The sequence below is a fragment of the Ceratotherium simum genome, chromosome 20 (genome assembly GCF_057802395.1).
Source record: "Ceratotherium simum simum isolate JZ-2026a chromosome 20, ASM5780239v1, whole genome shotgun sequence".
In the NCBI taxonomy this organism is placed as follows: Eukaryota; Metazoa; Chordata; class Mammalia; order Perissodactyla; family Rhinocerotidae; genus Ceratotherium; species Ceratotherium simum.
The window spans coordinates 14574566-14598074 of NC_141919.1; the positions used below are offsets into that span (position 1 = coordinate 14574566).

The 23509-nt window shown below is 39.8% G+C and overlaps 1 protein-coding gene and 1 long non-coding RNA gene across 14 annotated transcripts in view; one reads left to right on the forward strand and one right to left on the reverse strand.

Moving 5' to 3' along the window:
- The window catches only part of PRUNE2 (prune homolog 2 with BCH domain), a 346173-nt gene that overhangs the window by 301224 nt on the left and 21440 nt on the right, over nt 1-23509 (forward strand). For 12 of the 13 annotated variants that reach the window (XM_087444456.1, XM_087444458.1, XM_087444447.1 and 9 more), the window contains 4 exons: nt 6781-6860; nt 8784-8984; nt 16964-17137; nt 22809-22911. In XM_087444456.1, coding sequence (XP_087300582.1) covers nt 6781-6860; nt 8784-8984; nt 16964-17137; nt 22809-22911 — 558 coding nt within the window. Of the gene's footprint in view, nt 1-6780; nt 6861-8783; nt 8985-16963; nt 17138-19903; nt 19979-22808; nt 22912-23509 lie in introns of those variants that run through there. The other variant, XM_087444459.1, reaches the window with a different exon arrangement.
- The window catches only part of LOC147914366 (uncharacterized), a 126051-nt gene that overhangs the window by 12530 nt on the left and 90012 nt on the right, over nt 1-23509 (reverse strand). The gene's annotated exons all lie outside the window — the stretch shown is intronic.

Consider the following 23509-nt stretch of genomic DNA (forward strand, 5'->3'; position numbering starts at 1 on the left):
TAATTTATGTACTTAACAAAGGAAGGCCAGCACCTCATGAAAGGTTTTGTTTGTTTTTTTCTTTTTTCTTTTTATCTCCATGTCTAAAGATAGCAACTTTATCAGTGCAGTATATCTTACTTGACTAGAAGGAAGCCAGGAGAATTTTAGGAACTCGGACATAAAGGAACTTTGTCTTCATGTAATCATTTTTCCAAAATATATCAGCATAATCATCCCATATTTTTCTAAAGAACAATTAACATCTTAACCTACTACCATACTTCTATGGAGCTATATTTTTTAGTGGCCAGTCTTATAAGAATGATTATTCCCCAGAAGGGGCACTGCCTGCTGCTGGGTGTCCGTGCCTGTCAGGAAACATTACTGTCTAGAAATGCTTTCTCTGTGTGTGTGCCAAGTCTTGGTTCACTGCTCATTTCCTATTAAAAAGAACCTGATCTCAGGCAAGGCTAATCCCACAGCAACAATTAAATCCCTCCAGATTCAGAAATGCTGGAGGGATGTAAAATGTAGAATGGGCTTGCCTTTGTAGCTGGTCTAAAGGAAAGGGGGTGCCTTTAACTACATCAAAAGTTTTGCCTTTGTGGTCCTTCACTCTGTGGTGTCAGGGCTACCATGCTACTGTGAGAAGCATAAGTACCAGAACCACAAAATCTACTATTACACATGGGATCCATTCTCAAATTGGAGAATTCCATTTATGTCACTGTTCCCCCAGTTGGTGGATTATGATCATTAGAGGGGTGCACAGATTTAGTATAAATAACATTGATTCACATAAGCACATGGTTCTTTTTCCAACTTCCTGGGTTGAGTTGAACCCTTAGCTAACTCAGTCCATTTTATTTTCTAGTACCTGAACTCAAGGCTATTTATTTGCCTCTGAGAATTTCTTTAGCTGCTTCCACAAGTTTTGATACATAGGGCTGTATTGTTCAGTTACTTATAAATGTGTTTTTCAGTTTCCAAACTGTCGTTTTAGGATTGATTTCTAGATGTATGGCTCTGAAGTCAGAGAATATGGTACATGTGATACTGACTTTTGGTATTTTATGATATATTCTACATAGTCAGTTTTTGTGAGTTTGAAAAAATTGTGTATTTTTATTGAGTGCAGATCTCTCCATTAGATCAAGCTATACTATTACATTATTCACATCTTCTATATCTTTATGCATTTTTTCAGATTGATTTATAAATTCTTGAGAAGTATATTCAAATTTTCTCCTATGAAATTAATTTCTCTTTATAATTTATATTCAGTTTTTGTTTTATTTATTTTTGGGCTGTGTTGTTAAAAGCATGTTAGCTCTGGATTATTACATCTTGTGAAGAATTATTCCTTTTATCATGAAATAATAACTTTCTTAAGCCTTAATAATGCTTTTCCACCTAAAGTCTGCTTTGTTTGACATTAGTATTGAGACACTTGCTTTCCTGTGGTTAAAATTTTTCTATTCCTTTTTATATCACTTTATTGTCAACACTTCTGCATTATTATTTTTAGATGTTCCTTTTTTTAAGCAGCATGGCTGCTCAGGGTAAGTGACACTACCTTCTCTAACAAGCAACACCAAATCTCAGTGCTTTAACACAACAAAGGTTTAAAAATTGTTCTTTAATCATTACAATCTCTTTCCTGTTGTTCCTTTTTTTTTTTTTAGGACTTTTATTGCTCATTCTTCTGTTTACTGTGTCTCTTGGCAATCCCTCATAGTGTTTTTTCCCTAGTGTAGTTTGTAGTTTTGGGCTTTTTTGTGTTTTATTTTGGTGTGAGCTCATCTTTCAGAGGGTTTTTTTCTTTCTCCTAAGTGGATTTCCAGTGAATCCTAGATTGTAAAAGTAGCACTACTGAGTTGTTTCACATTTGTTTTTCTGGAACCCTAGGGCTCTAGGCCTTCAATGATCCTAGATGATTTTAATCTCTTGACTTGAGTTCCCCTATCATTCAGGTAATGTAAATTGAAACATGCTTGGCATGTAAGTAGTGTCTCTAATTCTCATAACTTGCTTGTTATTTTCTACCCAAGATTCCCAGCAGACTGTGCTTTCCAAGGCCAGAGGATAGTTTGTTCTCATCCTCTTTTCATTCAGGGGGCAGCTCTTTAAGGTCCAAGGCCTTATTTAGACTTAGACTCTAGGTCTAAGACTTTCCAGCACCTGGAGGTCACTTCTCCTGTGGGCCCCTAAGGCCTATGTCCAATCCAAAACCCTGTGGGCTACCTTTTCATCAGCTTTCTAGAATAACTCTTCATTTCTGGCACCTGGGGGTTTTCCCTTGGTTTCTTTCAAGTTTGGAAATGTAGTAATTACTTTTGGGGTGTTCTATCTTATTCAGGATTTCTTTGTATTTATAATGTTACGTGGCATTACACCTTGCCAGACACTTTCTAATCTCTTTTTTCTAGCAAAGAGAGAGAGCCTTAGAGTGAGAGCCCAGGGGTTTCTACCTTGAATTTAATGGCGTTGTCTTATTTTTATTATATTTAATTTACATGACTATTTATTTTAGGTGAGTGATTCTAGGTTTCCATATATACTAGTGATACAAACCTTCCTTTCAAAATAAATTTACTTAACTAAAATAAGTCAGTTTAAAGAAAAGTATTCAGTAAATTGACAAGTGCTAGATGTTTATCAAAAAACCATAAAGGTGATATATTAATATTCAAGTTTATAGAACTCTTGGAAGCATTTGATGCCCTTCTGAGCTTTTGTCCTCTTTTTCTTTTTTTGCTGAGGAAGATTCGCCCTGAGCTAACATCTGTGCCAGTTTTCCTCTATTTTGTATATGGGTTGCCACCACAGCATGGCCACTGACAGACAAGTGGTGTGGGTCCATTCGCTGGGAACCAAATCCATGAGCCTGGGCTGCCGAAGCAGAGCGTGCCAAACTCAATTACTACACCACCGGGACAGCCCCTGTCCTCATTTTAAAAAATATTCTTTCATGCTTTAGCAATCCAGACAAGAAGCTGTGTACCATCAACACGAGCCTGGGGTGAGAATGTGGGAAATGGGTTACCCAAATTAGGGCATAGTGTGAGTCAGATATTCCCTTCAAAACAAATAGTAAAGGCCAGCTGTACTAGTCAGAGTGGGCTGGATTAGGATGTGGTAACAAAGAAACTCAACATCTCAGGGCAAAACACAACAAAAATTCCTGTCTTGTTCCCATATCCAACGAGCTTTAGTAGGGGCCTCTGCTCCTCACAGTTGCTGGGCCACAGGCTGCCAGAGCCCCTCCACAGCCACCAAGGCAGGGAAGAGCACATGGCACTCTAGGCACTTCCTCCTAAGTTCTCTGCCTGGAATTGACACCTGCCACCTCCACTCTCATTTCATTTGTCAAAGAAACTGATGTGGCCACCCTAATTTCAAAGGAGAGCAGGAAAGTACAATTTTACCATGTGCCCAAAGGCCAAAAGCCAGAAATATTTGGTGAAGAGCAATAATGATTAGAAAACAATCCAGCAAATGAACAGTCCTGCATGCATCCTCTAGGTGGGGACGTGGAGCTGAGAATCTCTTTGGGAGGTCAGCCATAGTAGAGTCAGACCTGTATTTACACCCCCCTCAGCCTCTTTGTAGCTCCGTTCTGGACACAGAAAACCCCAAATTAAGTAGTGGCTATGGATGGAGAAGGTAAAATACTTACCTTTTCGCTGGACTGATGTGTCACCTAACAGATCCCGAGAGGCCTCCGTTACTGATCCTAAAACTTCATGCTGCTCAATCGTCAACCACTCTGTTTGGCCACTTCCCTTCTACAAATATTTATGGACCTAATGCATGAGTGTGGTTGAAGTATTTACAATGAGTGCAACTTGGGTTTCTTCCAGGTTTGCCTCTAGGCTGTTCTGGTTCAGCTTTCCTTCTCTGTCCCTGGAGTTTCCTAAAACATCCCCATGGCCTTCTGTAATATCCATGGGTGTGTGAGAGTCCCTCTCCTCTGATCATCCCTGATCACAGCCTTCAACTTTTCCCTTCCCTCATGCATGCCACCACTGGCTTTCTAGCACCTTCTTAACAGAGTCTCTGCTCTGTGTTGCAAAGGAGCATTGCGAGACAAAGGCTGTATTCACTAACGTCAGTGAGTTCAGGGCACTTCTAGGCTCTATGGAGACTTGTGCAATAGTGAAATTTTCCCTTGCCCAGGCTAATACCCAAATCGTAGTGACCTTAATTATGTTTTGTCCCACCATGACACACACTTCAGTTACATCACTGATCCTGATATTATGTTTAAAATGAGGGAATGTAACACCTTAAACTTAGTCAATGCTTTATGATTTACAGAGTACTTTCATATGTAATACATTTATTCTTTGTAGTCACTGTGACGTTAGGTATTTGTTATCTCTATTTAAAATCACAAAGGTGGTCAGCTAATTTTTTCAGGATTAATCAGCATGTCAGTACTAACAGGAGAACTATAACCCAGAACTATCACCTCATGTCTAGGATTCTTTCAATTATCCCACGATGTTGCCTGTACCTTACAAATGTTAACAAAACCTACAAAAATGTAAGGCTGATACCATCTACCTATTTTAAAACCCTTCATGTTTATTTTGGAGCTAAGGCCAGCACCCTTATGTGCTCTGTGAAGCAGGTAGAGATATGATGTCCTTTTTTTGTTTGTTTTAGGTTGACTCATAGGCAGAGGACTAGAGAAATAATGTACATATGCCTTTAGAGTATTTCAAGCTCAATAATTCAATCCAACACATATCGGGTATTTACTTCTACCAGATGCTGAAGACATGATAGTAAGGAAGACAGACACGGTTCCTGTCCTTATGAAGCTTCAAGGCTCGTGGAGAAGGCAATTATAATAGATGGCAAAAAGAACTACAATATTAATAGATAACATTTTTTTCAGTATTTTTTCCAGACATTGCGCATTCCTCACCTCACTTCTTCTATTGGTGAGGAAACTGAGGCACAGAAAGATTAAATAACTTGCCATATGACACACAGTAAGTGATAGAACTAAGATTGGAATCCAGCTGCTCTGAACAGCAGCATTTTGCTACTTTGCAGGTTCTGCAGGGTTGATGTCAAGGAGAGCACACACAGATTACTTCAGATGACAAGGGACCATTGTAAGGAAATCTGAAAAACCGCGTCAGAAAGGGAAGCCCAGAATCTATCCCTCTGGGTCCCAGGACTTTTAAAACTGGGGCCTAGTGCAGGCCTCGTTGTTGCTCACCACTCCCACCTCTATGGCTCAACAGTTTGGTTTGCTGCCACCGAGTGGTGTCTCGGTTTGGCACAGGTTATCTTGTTCCTGCCAATACATTATTGCCTTTGACTCACACGCCAACCTCTTGCTCACTGGTTTTCCACTAGGGTGCAGGATCCATTTTAGAGAACATACAGGGTGGAAGCCACAGCAAGTGTATGGAGAAAGAAACTCCCTGAGGTTGTGTTTTTGAAGGGATCTGTGGGGTAGACAGGTAAAGACACAGGCCTTTACTTCTCTTCTGGGAACAGCACTGAGTTATTGGTGATAGTCATCATTATTTAACCCCATCATCCCATCTCCATCACAAGAGTGAGGTTGGCCTGTTTTGTTCCTGTGTATCCTTAGCACATAGTAGACACTCGATACATATTTATTGAATAAATGAAGTAAGTACAGTTATCACTAGAGACGCAGAATTTTGTTTTCATCACAGTGCTTTATTGACAATAGGGGGTTTGACTTGGATCCTGGAGAAATTGATCACCCAGGTAAATTCCAAATGTTTGGTAGGCCCAGACTGAGGTGGAGAGAAGTCTCAATAAGAGAAGGAGGGAGGGATTAAATTTAGAGCTTTAACACAAAGGTCTATCATGTTTAAATTTAGATTAGTGCCTACATCTCAAGGATTCACCCTAGATAAGTGAAATTACATGGAAGCCGCCAAGAAGAAAAATATGTTATCACAATAAATGGCGATTTACTGAACAAGGGACAGAAGATAAAAATAAGTCAAGGGGAATTCACTGTGAACAGTGGTCAGCTTCCTACAAGAGCATGTAGATTTGTCACAATTTTCTCCAGTATTTTCCTATTCCCCCATGCTTCTCTTACTAAGTGGGCTAATATAAACAGTCCTGGGCTCAATACTGATTAGAGAAGAGATGGTAACTCATGACAGAACCATCTTCACCAACATATAATTTACAATGAATCTTTAAATATTCAAAGAAGGAAGGAAAATAGCATTAGTCAATACCTTCTCAGGAATGTTAGGTACTTTACCTTCATTGCTCTATCTTTCAACAACTCAGTGAGGTAGGTGGTATATCCCTATTTTACAAATAAAGAAAATGAGGCCAGTGGAGTATGCTTTTCTCTGTCCACAGCATTATGCTCAAATTTACATGGAGCAAGAGATATCTACAAAGTCAGGTGTGCCTTTACTCCAAAGCACATATATTGTCTCTTTGGTTGAAAAAATAGATATTAAATGCTCCCTTAAGTATATTTTATTAGTTATTTGCCATTCTTGTTTCTGTTTTTTTTACGTGGTATGCGTTTACTTATGTGAGCTGGTAGGAAAAGTGACTCGCTGTAGGCAGAGTAAAATTGGTATCCACGGTTCTCATTCACAGTAACTGCAGAAAGTCTCTATTCTAATTTGGGGCCACTTACAATGGATTCTGTACATGTACTTGGTTTATTCCAAGTGAGTTGAAAATGTTATCCTGGAATCTCTGGGTTTCCTTTTCAAAGAAAATTAAATCCCACATAATGTTTTACACTCTTTGCTTTGCTTTTTTCAGACTCCTGTCAGAGGATGTAGGAATGGACATCCCCTTTGAGGAGGGAATACTGAGTCCCAATGCTGCAGACATGAGGCCTGGTGAGAGGAACATTTGTTCATTTCCCTCAGCACTGTTCTATATCCAAGGATTTTCATTATTCAGTGAGAGAACCATTTCCTATGCATCCAACTTGTGATTTCAGTGATAAAAGTGAAGGCAGAAAAAAAATATGTGTGAGGAAGGGGTAAGGCTTGATTTGGTTAATTTCAGAGTTGACTTGAATATTGATGCTCGCTGGTGTGGGCCACCTTCATCTCCTGGGCCACGGCTGTATCTGCCAATGTTTTCAGTTCCTGTGATAATTGCCTATTGTACATCCTAACCCCAAATTCTAACTAATATCTAAGTTCACCAAATTTATACTTGAGTGTGAGAATGTGTAAGATTAGAAATGTGATATGAAGAATGCTCAATATCCTAATTATTTAAAAAAACCCTGCACTCTAAAGGTTTACAACCCAAGGCATATACAAGAAGGAATTTAAAATTTTCAGTTGCAACCTATGTGATTCCCATTTTGTACCTTTGCACTGTACCAGCTTCCTGATCATACCAAGATCCTGAACCCAGATGTTATCAGCCAAGCTTCGAATCTAGTAGGAAGAAAGGAATCAATTACTTTTTTTTCTGTCCAAGTATTTAAAGTGCATTCTGCAAAATACTAGTCATGTGACATAATTATTTGTAAATGTTCTATGACCAAATAAGCATGGTAGCCACCATATGTCTACTCCACTCTTCAAGGTTCACAGTGCACTTTTGAAGAATAAAGACACTAAGGCCATGATTATCCCGTATCGTAGCCGTTCACTATATGTGGCTATTTAAATTAATTAAAATTTAAAATAAATTTGAGAAGTTCAGTTCTTCAGTTGCACCAGCTTCATTTCAAGTGCTCAATAACCATATGTAGAACATTTCTGTCATCATAAAAAATTCTTTTGGACAGCACTGCTCTGAGAATTCTTGTAATATAGAAACCCAATGTTTTTCAAACATATTGGTCAATAGAAATTTTTTCAAGTGATACATAAAAACATCACATGGAACACAGTTTAAGTGATGTTCCATACAGGAAAAAAAAATCTCAATGACAGAGACAGTGTCAACTTCCTTAGGACAAGGCCAGAGTTAAAATTCCAGATGGCCTTCAAAATATTTTGTGATAAGGAATCCTGAAAGTTCTATTTTAGGCTGTCTTGTTTAGTTGGGATCAATATGGTTAAAAATGACTTCTCCAGCTCTGCTTCTGTTAAGTGAAAGGCACATGACACGCAAGATGCACATTACTGTGAAAGGATGGGAGCTGCTTCCACGAGCCTTAATATCAGAAGACTATCACTTATGGTGTGGAAACCAGCGTCAAGCAATGTTGGCATAGGGGGTAGTGACTGCTTGATCAAAGAATGTAATCTGGGAGGAAACTCTAGTTTAATTAAAAAAAAAAAAAAAGAATGCCAGCCAAAGAAAGATCACAGCAGATCATATACACAGAGTTGTCAGGAACTGAAGAAAAGTATTTGGGGAGTATCTGAGAACATAACAGATAAAGTTCTTATCCTCCATTCCATGGGAGCAAAGTCTACACGAACCATTATAAGATACATGTAAGCTGAACTGTTTTTCTTATGCAATATGCACTATAAAAATTCAATTCAATTTAGTATTATATCAGTGTCAGGTTCTCAAACCTGAACAGGGCAATTCTAAAAACTAGTTTCTGCCCATTCAGCAATGGCTCTCGCTTCCTATTTCTACATGGCCAGGGCTGACGGGGCTGGGGCAAGCCAGTACTGAGGGCTGCTGGTCAAGAAGTGGGTCCAAATCACATATAAGGAGTTTTAGCAGGTCTGCCTTTACTGAGAGGACCTTAAAAATGTTTTTCCCTGGGGCCCTCACCCACTCTTGGGAGCCATGTACGTGGTCTGATACTTGATGTTGCTATTCTTTTTCTTCTTTAGAACCTCCTAATTCTCTGGATCTTAATGGCAGTCATCCTCAGAGAATCAAGCTCACAGCCCCAAATATCAATCTTTCTCTGGACCAAAGTGAAGGGTCTATTCTGTCTGATGATAACCTGGACAGTCCAGATGAAATCGATATCAATGTGGATGAACTCGATACCCCTGATGAAGCAGATTCTTTTGAGTATACTGGGCATGGTAAGTCGCCAAGTTGGCAAGACCAAAGTTAAATGGAAAGTGAAAGATTATCTAAGTGGTATGAGGAACAAACCTCCCATTTTATTGCTGGTGACTCCTTTCTGTGATTTCTGGAAGTTTCTGTTTGTCTCTCAGGTCATAAGGGGCCATGATTGACAGTCCAGAGCTTGACAGAACAGGTATGGTTCACTGAGGTCACACATAGTCATTGCTTCTTTGTTAAACCCCTACTCTCTGCCAGGCTTTGTGCTAGGCGCTGGAGCTGAGAGAAAGCTGTCCCGTGTTGTGTTATAAGAAAATTGGGGCTGGGTTTGCAGAGAAGGAGAATTTAATCTGGAAGATAAAATTTGAAGCCGAGAAATCAGAGTTTACCGGTTTCTTTGTACAAGCTCCCTCTGTCTGGAATGTTATTTCCCGCAGATCCTTACCTGGCTGGCTCCTTCTCTTTATTCAGATCTTAATCAGATGTCATCTCCTCAGAGAGGCCTTCCCTGACCTCTGTAATCAAAGGGGTTCCCCACCCCCACCACCCAGTCACTCTCTATCCCAGTATTCATTTTATTTTCCATGTGTCACTAATTAAAATCATATCATGGAACTATTTATTGCCAACACTTATTGTCTTTCTCTTCCCACTAGAATGTCTGCTCCACAAGGGCAGGGACTTGATTATGTTTGTTGGTGTATCTCCAGTAAAGTAGGAAGAAAGGCAGGATGGGGTAGGATGTGGTGGAGGAAGAATAAAAAGGAAGAAAATTAAAAGTTGCTGGATCAAACACTGACACTCCTGATATGAATATCAGTCTCATTTTAGTTCTTTCTCTTGCTCAGTGAAATTGAGTTTGTTAAGAAATATGTACAAATACAAAGCATTTGCTTTAAAAACTGGCATTGGGGCTGGCCCCGTGGCACAAGTGGTTAAGTGCGCGCGCTCTGCTGAGGTGGCCCGGGGTTCGCCGGTTCGGATCCCAGGCGTGCACTGACGCACTGCTTGTCAAGCCATGCTGTGGTGGCGTCCCACATAAAGTGGAGGAAGATAGGCATGGATGTTAGCCCAGGGCCAGTCTTCCTCAGCAAAAAGAAGAGGATTGGCAGATGTTAGCTCAGGGCAGATCTTCCTAAAAAAAATAAATAAATAAATAATAAAAAATAAAAACTGACATTATGTAGTTTCTGTTTTACAGGGTGGCATCCTCTGACTTTATCATATTTGACATTGAAAGTGAGAGAATCCTGGCCGCAGCTATTGCTTTGATATATTGTAGAAATTCTTCTTCTTTTTTTTTTTTTTTGTGAGGAAGATCAGCCCTGAGCTAACATCCATGCTAATCCTCCTCTTTTTGCTGAGGAAGACCGGCTCTGAGCTGACATCCATCGCCAATCCTCCTCCTTTTTTTCCCCAAAGCCCCAGTAGATAATTGTATGTCATAGCAGCACATCCTTTTAGCTGCTATTTGTGGGACGTGGCCTCAGCATGGCTGGAGAAGCAGTACGTCGGTGCGCGCCCGGGATCCGAACCCGGGCCGCCAGTAGCAGAGCGCACGTACTTAACTGCTAAGCCACAGGGCCGGCCCTGTAGAAATTCTTCTTAAAGTTAAAAATTTTCTTCACAATTTTCCTTTAAAAAATTTTTAAATCTTCTTTGAAATTGCTTAAAAAGAAATACCACAATTAAATGATGCCCAGCCTTTCAGAGCCATGCTAATTCCAGCAGTGTCATTCATAGGAGAACATAATTAGAAAATTCATCCAATTAGTTAATTAATGCAACCAATGGTCATTGAGCCACGGAGGCCAAAGCCGTGACCAGCACAGATTCAGACCTGCCTTCACAAAGCTTGATTTTCTCAAGTTAAAACAACGGAAGTGGCTCAACTACTTGTTCTACTGTTTATTATGTTGAAGCAGAGTTTATATTGCATTTTTGTCGTGTTCATGAATTTCTGTCATTATCTGGGTATTTGACCCTGTAAGTTGCAACACACAGATAGGAAATGAAAGAAGTCTTGAATTCCTGTTCTTTTCTGCCATCTCAGAGACTCCTCCCCGGCTCCTCCAACCACCCAGCTGCCTCAGCCCTTGTCCTGTTAATATCTTCTCACGTGTAAGAATCACGCCTTAACTTAAAGTCCCACAGAAGACAGCTGTGGCCTGACCCTGCTGGTCCCTCCCTCCCCTCCCCCTGTACTTCCCTGTGGCCCCAGAGAGCTGTGTCACACCACATCTGAACCTTTTATTTTTATAAATAGTAAGACTGCCAAGCAAAGTGGTGGTGGCTGAGAAAACTGGTAATTAAAGCTGCCACTTGCTGACATAGTTCTTTTTCTTTAGTTGACACAGTTATGTTGAAAGAGCCGGTTTAACAGCCACAACCCTACTTTTAGGTCTTAAATTGAAAGGACAGAATTTTAACATAAGTCGAATTTTAAAGTCCATCCTTATTTTAAAATGAAAGATAAATGTTCATACATTCTTTTAAACAAACAAAAACATTAAACATTGAAACATTAAACATTGAAAACACAAAGTATATTTGAATAGTTATATTTTATAAACATGCAGATATAGATAACCAACTGTATAAGAGGGAGGGAATACATTTTAGTCCCAAAGTATGAAATTAATACTGCATGTTTTTTGGGTTTCTTCTGTGAGCGTTTTGAACTAGGCATATACGTTCTAAACAAAACTGGAGTTTTTAAGGCACAGTGTTTTGAAAGCGTTTGGTTGGTAATTTATTTTATTTAATGAACACTTTCATAGTGCTTACTATGTGCCAGGATCCGTGCTAGGTGTTTTATGTATATTAACTACTTTAATCCTCATGTCAACTCTATGAATAGGTACTATGTTTCCCCCATTTTAAGATGAGAACACTGAGGCACAGAGAGGTTAAATAATTTACCTAAGGTCACACAGTGAGTAATGTCAGAGCCAGCATTCAAACCCTGAGTTGTGGTCCTTGACTCCTGGGCCATGCTGCTTCTCCATAAACATACTGGCAATGAATAGGGGAGGGTCTTTTACTAGATCAGGCTCACATACCTGAAGCCAAGCCTGATAGCCCACCTCACACTCACCCGTCCTTTTTCGGGCCATTTTCATGGCTTGAAGGCTCTTCCTTCACCAAGTGCTTGAAGGACTTGCATGCCATTCGCCTGTTTTATTGGGTAGCTGATGACCAAACATTCCTGGCAGATTATTTGCCCGTAATGTGACTTTGCTTACAGAAAGTTTTTGAATCTCACTATCAAAAGATGTTAAGTTGATCTTCACTTCCCAGCAATTTTCTTTAATAATTGTGTCCAAATAGTTGGAAAATATCATTCAAAGTACCAATATAATTAAGGCTTGCTTTCCTTTGATATTTACAATTGCCAAAGATACCAGAAATATGTAGATAATGAAGGATTTAGGAGGTCAATCTTTCACATTAAGGGAGATCTGAGCTTTTTTTTAAAATACTTTATTATACTAATCCAAGAAATTTAAAAATATCCAAGAAAAAATGATGACCTATTTCTGTTTTCCTAACCAATTGCAAAGTAATTTTTACCATAATTCAGATCTCAGCAAAGGCATTTCATAATGGAAATGAAAAAATGGTAAAGAATTTTAGCCTGAATGTTTTTAAGACTGTTATAAGAAATACTCATATACTCATATTTTTTCTTGCTAGTCTCCTAAGTGATATTTAGTGACCGCATTTAAGTTATCTTTTCTAAAACTAACCACCGATGACAGACAGTTTTCTATGTGAATAAGGTGCTCTAACATTTTTCCCAGATAATCAGAGTCACTTCATTTAACTTCCTATCTACAGTGTTCCATTATTTTCACAGCCTGCAGGCAACCAGCTTGTAAAATCAATTCCGTGTTTTAACTCTGCATATAAACTAACCAAGTGTTAAGCCTATTTTGTTTTACCCACAAGCAACTTTATGCCATAATGGTGTCGTCTGAAAGGATGATTTTTCTTTATACTTTTGTATGCTGAGTTTTTACACTCGAATTAACTGCCTGCCTGCTCTTTGTCACCGAAAGAACTTTAAAGACTTCTTAACTGTGTACCAAAAAAAAGTTCAAACATAATGTCTTCTAAGATTATTCACCTTATCAGTGCAAGATCATAATCTAGAAAGCTAGTCACCTTTCACCTGTGTGTGTTCCTACCAGAAGGCCACAGCTGACGTTATCTCTAGTGAGTCCTTAATGAGCACCAACAATGGATTCTCCACTGCGGTCTGTACAGCACAGGATGTTCAGAGCTTGTGTTTACATTATCTCACAAAAGACAAAAGAAGATGTTCAAGTTGACATCCCCTCTGTGTGCCAGGGCTTAATTGACTTCAATAGTCTCCAGGGAGAAAAGCTTGTGATGAAGAAAAGGAGACAAAAAATCAGGCATTTCTTAGTGAAGAGCTCATGAGACCAAAAATTAAATTTGGAGGGCCTGGGGATATGGAGTTAAATGAGACCTGAAAATTTTGAAAATAGTGAGAAAATGATGGCTGGGGGGTGAATGGTAATTTATAGTTATAGCAGAAGAATTATTAAGATCAGGAAGATATTGTTAATTCAAGGGAATAAATAAAACTATCTGTACTTCTTACTAGCTTATATTATTGACTTCTAGAAATGAGCAACCTTAGAGAATTTACTCTACCCCTCGCTCTTATATCATTCTTTTTAAAAATTTATTTACATCGATCAGAAGAGATGGGCAAGGAGAAGGAGCCCCAGAAACTTGCCAGCTCTCACTCTCTGAAACATTAGGAATAACATTCCATAAAAAGATCCAGCCTCAAACTTTTATACTAAAATGAATAATAATACTATTTCTGAAAAATAAAGTGCAGGGGGCCGGCCCGGTGGCGCAGTGGTTAAGTGCGCGCACTCGCTTCAGTGGCCCGGGGTTCGCAGGTTCGGATCCCAGGTGCTCACTGACGCACCGCTTGTCAAGGCATGTTGTGGTGGCATCCCATATAAAGTAGAGGAAGATGGGCACAGATGTTAGCCCAGGGCCAATCTTCGTCAGCAAAAAAGAGGAGGATTGGCATCGGATGTCAGCTCAGGGCTAATCTTCCTCACAAAATTAAATAAATGAAAAAAATAAAGATAAAAATTAGAGTCAGCTATATAAAAATATATTTCTATCTGGGAAAAAATTACAAATTTAAAACCTAAGCATAGGGCAGGAAAATAATCGCAATATGTGAAAAACTTCTGTATAAAGAACTCCAACAACTTGATAAGGACCACAGTAGGCAAAGGACTTAACAAGTGCCTTCCTGTCAGTAAGAGAACTATAAGTAGCCCATAAACACTTAAAAATTCTCATCTTCTTTAATAATTAAAGAAATGCAGATTAAAACAACAAAGAGACGAGTTTCGCCCTGAATTGTCAAGGGTTGAAAACTTTGATAACTTCCAGTGTTTTTGACAGGAAAGAAGTACTCATATATTTTGGTATGATATATTCGAGGACAAAAATGTCCATAAAAACTTTAAGTGCTTATATCCTCTGACCCAGCATTCCACTGCCAGAAAGTTAACCTACAGCAATATGTGCACAAACGAGGTAAGATACCTGTATGAAGAAACTTACTGAAGCAAATTCTTTGTAAGGAACAACAACAAAATGGGATAAAACTGAATTTCCATTGCTATGGGATTGATAAACTAAAAGACATCAGTAAAATGGAATACTCTAGGGCTACTTTTAAAAATGAGCAGGGTTTATATTCACTGAGACAAGAGGGAGTCTATGCTGTATTATGAGGTAGGAGCACATTGTAGAACAGTATGTATAGAACATGCAGAATATCTGGAATAATCATACTTTTTGGGGAAAAAAGTATACATGTGCATATGCACATAGGAAAAAGAATCACATCGAACAATAATGAGTGAGAGTGACACTGGTGATTTTTTTTCATTAACAATTTCTGTATTGCTTGCACTTTTATTAATGTGTTTTATTTTTTAAACCAGAAAAAAGAATAGAGTATACAAATTTTTTTAAGGAGGTAGCCTCAATAAAAGCATGCAGAAAACAAAACAACCCCACACAGATTACTGGGGTCAAGCTAGAGCAGCCCAGAAAGTCCCAAACAGGACGAAGAGGGGTTGGTGGATGGTGAGTTCCTTGCGGGGAAGAGCATGTGTGTACAGGAGCGTTGGAAGACAAACCCACATCAGAGCCTAGAGTTCTGAGGGAACAGAGACCAGGTGGAAAACAGGGTCCCAGGAAAGGAGCTCAGATGAGCATCCAAGGGCCCCAAACCAAGTAGGAAGGGAGAAACAGGAAGGGATTCCAGATAGTGAGTCCAGTGCAGATGGATGGATCTGCACAAGTGACGCAGTGCTTGATCTGAAGCCAAAGGTTGCCGCTTCCATCCTTAGTGAGCTGCTGAGTGCTGGTGGGAATGCAGAGGAAGCCAGAGTAAGGCAAGGCTCTATAGGTGGTGGTAGATGTTGGTGTTGGCAAAAAAGGCTAAGATTGCTTCCCAACCGGACTTCATTTTGATATTCTAAGTCACAGAAATTAGATACATTTGAATGTGTCTTGTAGAATCTTCTGGAACATAATGGCTTTGTTGTGGCTCCCTTACAGATTACCTATATTTCCAGGAACTTGTCCGAGCTTTCTTTATTTACCCACTCAGCTCTCAATTTTCGCTGAGTGATCTGTGCGGGCTTCCAAGCTAAGTGTGAAGCAGGTTGGTGGAGGCGAATATTAAAGGTGATTCAGGCACAGTTTCTTAGCCTAAGGAACTCACAGCCTCATAGTAAAATAAATGAGAATGAGACAGTCACACATGCAAGGTACAATGTGACAGCTTGGAAGAGCAGAAAAGGTAAGGGTTTGACTATATTTGCTTACTAACTCTGTGATCTGAGGTAACTACTTCAGTTAGTTTTTGCATCAGTATTGTGTCTGTTATAATACCTACTATTGTGCCTGATACATGGTAGATATTTCATAAAGTATTGCTATTATTATTATTGTCAAAGTGCCATAAAAAGAATACAAGTAAAGTCCACTGATTCAAAGGTCATTTTCCGTGAATGGAAAAATAAGAATGATAATATCTCACAGAATTTTTGTGAAGGTTAAAAATAATCTTTTCTTTCAAATTACTTAAACATGCAAAGAATAACTATTATTAAACTCTACTAGTGAGATAAAAATGGAAACAATTGCTGCTTATTCTTTTAAAAAACTGAAGTGGTTGCTTGTTTTGGATGCACAAGAGTGAGTAGTAAATTTCTCCCTCAAGAATGCTCAGTGGGATTTTTTGATGCTTTATGCACCCACAAATAGGAGTCTTGTGAATTTTTGGCCTTGGAGCAAAGTTATTTGGTCTACAAAGTTATTTGTTTCTCGCTTACTATAAAATCTTTCTGTAGCATATTTTGAGAAATTCATAGGAAGTAATATCAAATTTACATCCAGATGTGGTCCCAATAGGGAAGGGGTTCAACTCCATTATAAGAGTCTTAGAGCGGGGGTCTGGGCTGGCAGTATCATCAATCTATGAAGCTGAGGGCCTCCAAAAGACTCTGAGCACTCAGGATACACCAGGAGATGCAGCCCAAGGAAAACAAGATTATCTGGGCCTGATAAATAGCCTTTCACGCCATCAGAAAGTCCTGCAGTCTTCAACTTGTATGATCAAGGATAAATTGGTACTAGCCTTTACCCCCTTGGACCACCACTGATACAAGACAGCCATAGTCCTGCACCTATCCCCACTCTCACCTTGGTCTTCGCAATGGATTTGGTTCTTCAATCAGTCAATAAATAAGATTTCACTGAGTGTCCTTTGTGTGGTCAGGATGGTGTTGAGCTCTACAAGAGTTATACAAAACAGGGAGTTCCATCAGGTTGACTATGCCAGGATATAGCTAGTTGCTGAACTGCCTCAACTGTGGAAGCCTTGCTCCATCAGCCCTGCTCTGTGCTTCATTTCCAGAGGATCCCACAACCAACAAAGATTCTGGCCAAGAGTCAGAGTCTATTCCAGAATATACAGCAGAAGAGGAACGGGAGGACAACCGGTTGTGGAGGACAGTGGTGATTGGAGAACAAGAGCAGCGGATCGACATGAAGGTCATCGAGCCCTACAGGAGAGTCATTTCTCACGGAGGTAGTCAAGCTCTGTGCAAATCTGGGAATGGGGAATGGGGCACCCATATTTTTTTATTAGAAGGCAAAACTAGGGTTCCCTGCAGCATGACATCCCAAAGACCCTACTGGGCAGTCAATGTTCAGGGGACTGTAGAGCTAAGTATATTACCCTGTACTCTATTCAATAACCATTGGAAAGCATACTACGCAAAAGTAACTTTCCCATGTGAAAAATGCTTTTCACACCACATATCTGATGGCTATAATCTTCTGTGAAAATTTCTTGAAAGCCATAGTTGCCCAATTTAATAACATCTGTTTGGAAATCACATGGGTGGGTTGTAGGGTTTAACTGAATAATTTTCAAGTCCGTACTCCATGGCCTGTAGTGAGATCACTATTCCAGAGATGCTTCTAATTACAAAACGGTCTTTTGAATCCTCTTCAGAAGCTTTAGGAAATCTTTTTAGACTCAGCCTGGTCATTTTTTTCACTACCTGATGTTTGCTTTTCTATAAACTCCATTACCTCTATGCCTGACAACAGCCATTCCAGCCAAAGCCTCCACCTGCTTAGTGAGGGACAAGGGAGAGGGAAAAGCTGTATTTTCTATTTCCAGTGCTTTCTTGGAGCTCCAGGAGCCTTGATCAATTTGGGATTCACAAAAGGTCACAAGAGCACAAGCAACATATTTAACGTTGTCAACTTCAGAACACATAAACGGCTTTTTGATTTTTCTGCTGCATGCACTCCTTTCCTGCAGTCCTGGGGCACCACCCTAACCACTCGGCTTTTCTGGAAAAAGCGTAAGCTGAAAAGGCAATTGTTGTTCTCTCTTCCTTAACAAAGACAGGGAAATAACCGTCTTGGCACTGCATTAAACCCGTAGCTTTTGTTTTCTAGCAAGCACAAGGACATTTTGTTTTTTCAATCAAACTTCCCTCCCCCAGCAGATTTTCCACCTTCCATCCCATGCATTGCTACCTCCATGGAAGTATCAGGACCACCCAGGGACTCTGACCATGATAGTGAAGGAAAATGTCAATAGGTGCCCTGGCCATGACCTTCCTTTCTCCTGCCTCCCCTTTTGCCCTGAAACTGTAATATGGCCCTGTGATAGCTGCTGTGGGGTGGGGACAGTTTCCTCTATGGGAAACTTTTCCCATAGCTCTTCAGAATGACAGCTGGCCTAATCTTGCTGAAGGCGACAGTCAGCTAGCCATAGAGTCAGCCCTTTTGTTTTTATAATGAAAACCACAACCTGAACATCATCCAGATCTTTCCAGAAGGTCATATCTCCTTTGCCCTACCCATCTGGTATTTTGGTTTGTTTGCCTTTTTGGAAATAAAAACAAAGGCTGACTATAAAAGTAACCTGTACTCGTTCTAAAAAAAACAAAAAATGTAGAAAAGTCTGTTAAAGTAAATCAAAGCCACCCAGAAATAATTTCTATAAACTTTTACCCCTCAGGTCTTAAATTAAGAGTCCCTTTGTTGTAAACAAGGCAGGCTCATTGCTTTGCTGCTATCCTAAGGCTGAATTATCTCATTAGTCCAGTAGATTCACCTGCTTGTTCTTTCAACCACAGTGAACTAGGCAGGTTGGGTGAGTGGGTTGAGCCCATCGGCTGTTGCCCGAGTCAAGAGAGGGTGATTATCATCAGCACGCTAGGGTCCGAAAAAGCCCCTCTTCTGCCTGTCACATTCTTTGTGGAAACTCAGCTGACACCTCAGGGATAACCTGGTTTGCTGCGCCCTCCATCCCTGCCACTCCCTTCCCTTGGCATTTGCTTGTCTCCATTCTGTGTCGTGAGCTCAGTTTTCGTCTGTGTGACCGTCCTGTTTGTTTGGAAGAGAAGGCCACCTTCCCTCTCCCTGGCTTCGCCTCCACCTTCTCCAGGCACCAGTCTGCATGATGTGCCTCTGGCTGCACCCATCTGAACGTTAGCGAGGTGCCACCTCTTCCTATGCCCTGAACAGCTTTTGTGCTCTGTCGGTAAAAACGGTTCACCCGTTACTTCTGAATTGGCCAAAGCTTTGTCTGCTGTGTTGGAAGCTCACACCACCTTCTTAGACCTTAATGATGATAAAGCAATACTCCTTAGTTACCAATCTGTTGAGTTTGTCATCCTGGCTTCTGATGAGCATTGAAAAAGCAGTACCCCAGAGTGAACATAGATCTTGTTTTGGTGTCTTGCATTTTGCTATGAGGAAGTTTTCCCATTCAGGCCAGTAGGAAAGTGCCAGCTGTCAAGTGCTCCGTGCAGCACAACTGCAAGATATGGGGGTGATGAACAGAGCTGCCTAAGTTCACCAGAAAACCAGGCCCTGCCAAGTGTCCACAGCACTTGGAAATACCAGTGCATGAGAGCAGTATTTGAACAAATAATTCAGTCTTCAGCTTTGGTGACCTCAATGTGACCTATTGCCAGAGGCCCATACACAACGTAGAAGAACAAGATTCAAGACTCGTCTTTGCCACTAACTAGTCTGTGACCCTGGTACATCGCTTAGCTTCTCAGTTACATCATCAGTCGAAGGAGGGTGATCTCAAAGCCAATGTCACCTCCTACGAGCAATATCCCTACCATCTGCTAAAATAAAAAAGCAAAAAGAGGTCTGGGTGGTTTGGATCAGCCATCAGTGTGGGGTCACTTTGAGGCCAGAACTGGCTTTTTTGAACTTGAAACAGAGGATACATTTAACTAACGAAGGACCGTCACGCCGAAGCATTGTAATGAGGAGTTTCCTTTCTTGTTTTTTTACTTCTCTTATTTCATTATAGGAGATTCAGGTAACTTCTCGGCAGTGTTGCTGGACAAATGATCCTGGAAAGAATGAGGAGAAGAGTTGCAGGCTGGTGTGTGTGTGTGTATGTTTTGGTTGCGACTGTGACATCTTTCCTTCTCCCTCCATTCCATTTGCTGGCCAGCAAACTTGTGTTACGTCCCTTTCATGCCTGTCTGTTCTGCCTCAGGTAAGGTTTGCATCATTGCTTCAGAGGGTCTCAGGAGGCACCACGGAGGGATGGTTCCCACACCTCAGCACACATACCCCGAATTCACCTCACAGTTATTGAGAAGAGAGTCTAATAAAATACATATTTTAAAAAACCAAACTTCAAATGAATTATGCAGTTGCTGACAGGCGACTTCACTTGAGGAAGCTGCATTTTTAGAATAGAAATTGCGTTAGCTGACCCCCTTGAAGGCATCTGCGAGCACCAAAAGCGAATGGTCCTCCTCATTCTAGTCATTGCACTTCGCCAGCAGTTGCTACCTGAAATATCCCCACAGCCTGACAGCAATGGTACCGGCTCTTGATTTAGAAGGAAAACTTTCCCAAGGAAATCTTTATCTTCTAGTTCCTTCCTTACATCTTACATCTCCTACTCTCCTCCTATTCTCTTCCTGTCTCTTTTGCCTCTTCTTCCCTTCCTACAGTATGTCTGCTCAAAATACAAAAGCCATCTTCATTTGTAAATTTCAGTAATTTTTATATAAAGAGACATCCCTGATGTAGTCAATGATCAGAAAGTGGTAAGCTGATCCCTAAGTATTTCTTTGATTAAATGAACTCTAGTGAACACAACACTACAGCATTCCAGGGACAAACAGCATTGACACAAAGAGCTGAGTTGCCATTTCAGATGACTTCTGAAGTACTGTTTATAAACCTCAGTCTTTCCTCTTTTTAAAAAAAATTCTTAGAAATTCTCAAGAAATTGAAAAAGACATCAAAGTAACTGAGCAGTCATGATCTTGAAATTACCCTGACAGCCTGGAGCCAGACAGCTACATTTAGAAAGATGCTTTTGAAAGGATGCTTTCGTACTTGCTTTTAAGTTGGATTCGTTACGTCTATTGTCTCTTTTCATGAACTCAGTCTTTTTCATTGTGCTGAGTCTGAATTACATACTTTCATGGTATAAGATTAGTGTAGCTAAGCTACCCTATCTTTTGTGGATTCCCATTCAGTTATGAATCTTCTTAAATAAAATTATTCAGTGGAGCAATTACTTCTTGTTTTAAAACATATCTCCTTCTGCCATTTTCCTTCATATCGCATTCTAAAAAGAAGTTGGTAAATACCTACAGATTGGACAAGATAGAACTAAAGCAAAATATCCAGAGGGAAGCCGCTGCAATCCTGTTTCACGATCATGCGTTGCATCAGGTGTATACTTACATAGGAGCATCTTCTAAGATATGTAGCGTAACATGGTATACAACAACCTCAAATTAGTAATACATGCAAACCCATAATTGGATATATTTTTAGTTGGTATCACTCTCTTTCCTCACCTCTTTTGTGGTAGAGTCATGCTCTCTATCTTTGTAGAGAACGTCTTATTAAACTTCTTTTCAAGAGTTAAGCCCATTCAAATCTATATCCAGCTGGTAGTTTACTCCTGTGTAATCACCAGAGGGGTATTTAGAGTTTTGAAAAAATGAAACACACCGAGTTCCAAGAGGGCTGGATCAGTCTTGAGGGTGTGTCCTGTGCTCCTATGCAAAAGCTTTGAGGAAATCTCTATTTAATGATGCTGAAGTCCAGAACTATGTTATATGACAAAAATTGCGAGCATTTAAAAAGGGATATTAAAAATGAAAATACAGTACATTGCTTCCATTTTTGAGTCTGGAAGACACATGAGATTCCATACACACACCTGTGGGGATGTGATCAACACCTGCTGTGATTTCAAAGATGAGCTCTAAGAGAACACAGAGCTTGCTTAAAGAATGGAGTAGAGCTTTCAAAAGGGGGTAAAATGTCCTGAGATGTCCCTACATTTTCCTTGAGCCTTGGAGTTTCAGTGGCCACACTTCCCACATCTCCCACCTCCTATTTTCTCACTGCCACCTGCAAATAGCACTTCCACCCCCTACCCATGTTACCAGGAAGTAATTCTCTCAAGTTTTCCTAAAAGCACATGTTCTCATAAAACTCAAAGAGAAGGCCAGGCCCTTCTTGAGTTTGTCCCCTTTTTAAGATACTAGGCTCCGAATTCTATGCTCAGTTATTCTAGACCTGACCAGAACTTTCCACATATCCCTGCACTGTCTGTTGAATCTGGAGATCCCAGGGACACCACAGGCAAGTGTGTCAGTCCTTGAAATCAAAGTAAAGGTGTTTGACCTGTCTACTCACTAGTATCTGGTCACTGGAGTGTGTGCGTGTGAGATTATATTGCAGTTCAGTGACTAAATTTTCTCTTCAAGTGAACTGGGTCTAAAACTAAAAAGAGCTAAAGAGGATCAAACAGAACTTCTTTCTTAGCCATTAAAAGAAAAAAGTATTATATAAATAGCTTTTTTATTATATAAATTAGAAACTCATAAGTCAAAAAGTTTGCCCTCATCCTTTGATAGGTTGAATATTTATACACCCCATTGAAGACTATGTACAACACATACAATCGTCCATAATATATGGATGCTCTATATACGCAAATATATTCACACTATCTTTTTAAGACTCTATATAACATATATGTTAACCACTGAAAGATAATTATATGTGTATATACTTAAGGAATTATAGTCTATATAATACTCATTTAAAGATATACCTATTACATACGTACACACATACTTGTGAAGGCTTCCAGATTTATTCTTTAGGTTAAATATTATCTTGTTAAGAGCTTTCAATTGGTTGCAAATGTCTTTTTGTTTGTCCCCCAGGATACTATGGGGACGGCCTAAATGCCATCATTGTGTTTGCCGCCTGTTTTCTGCCAGACAGCAGTCGGGCGGATTACCACTATGTCATGGAAAATCTTTTCCTGTGAGTGATACTTATGACAAAGTCCTTTGAGTTAATGTCTGTGGGCATGTAATGGCAGATAGAGCATCTTTAATAAAAGGAAATAGATGATGTAGGATATTCTAAGCCTTTGATAAAAAGTCAATGAAATCTCTGTTAAGGAACATTGCTCAAGAGACTAAACCTTTAAAGGACCTCTTTTGTCAGTAGGATGTATTGAAAACAGAATGAACACAGTTTGGCCTGTATTTTTAAATTCTGTAACATTTCCTTTGGGCGAAGTGTTATTTTTGTTCCTTGATAACATGTTCTTAGTCAACTAATGATAACCTGACTTCATGTATATTGGCCCTTGTTTAATGTGAGTTGCCCTTAGTATATGGTAACATTGTTGACATTTTTGAAAGTCAAGTTTCTAACCCACACGTTTTTCTAGTGTACTTGCATTGAAAAAAAAAAGATAACCGTACAAATAAATGAGTAAAACTCTCAGAGAAATGATCTTAGGTAACCGCATTCTTCTCAAGATGAAGAGGTAATATGCACAACCATTCTTAAATGTCATACACCCTGTAATTTAAATGTTATATAATTAGAGTGTAAATAAGATGAGCTATTT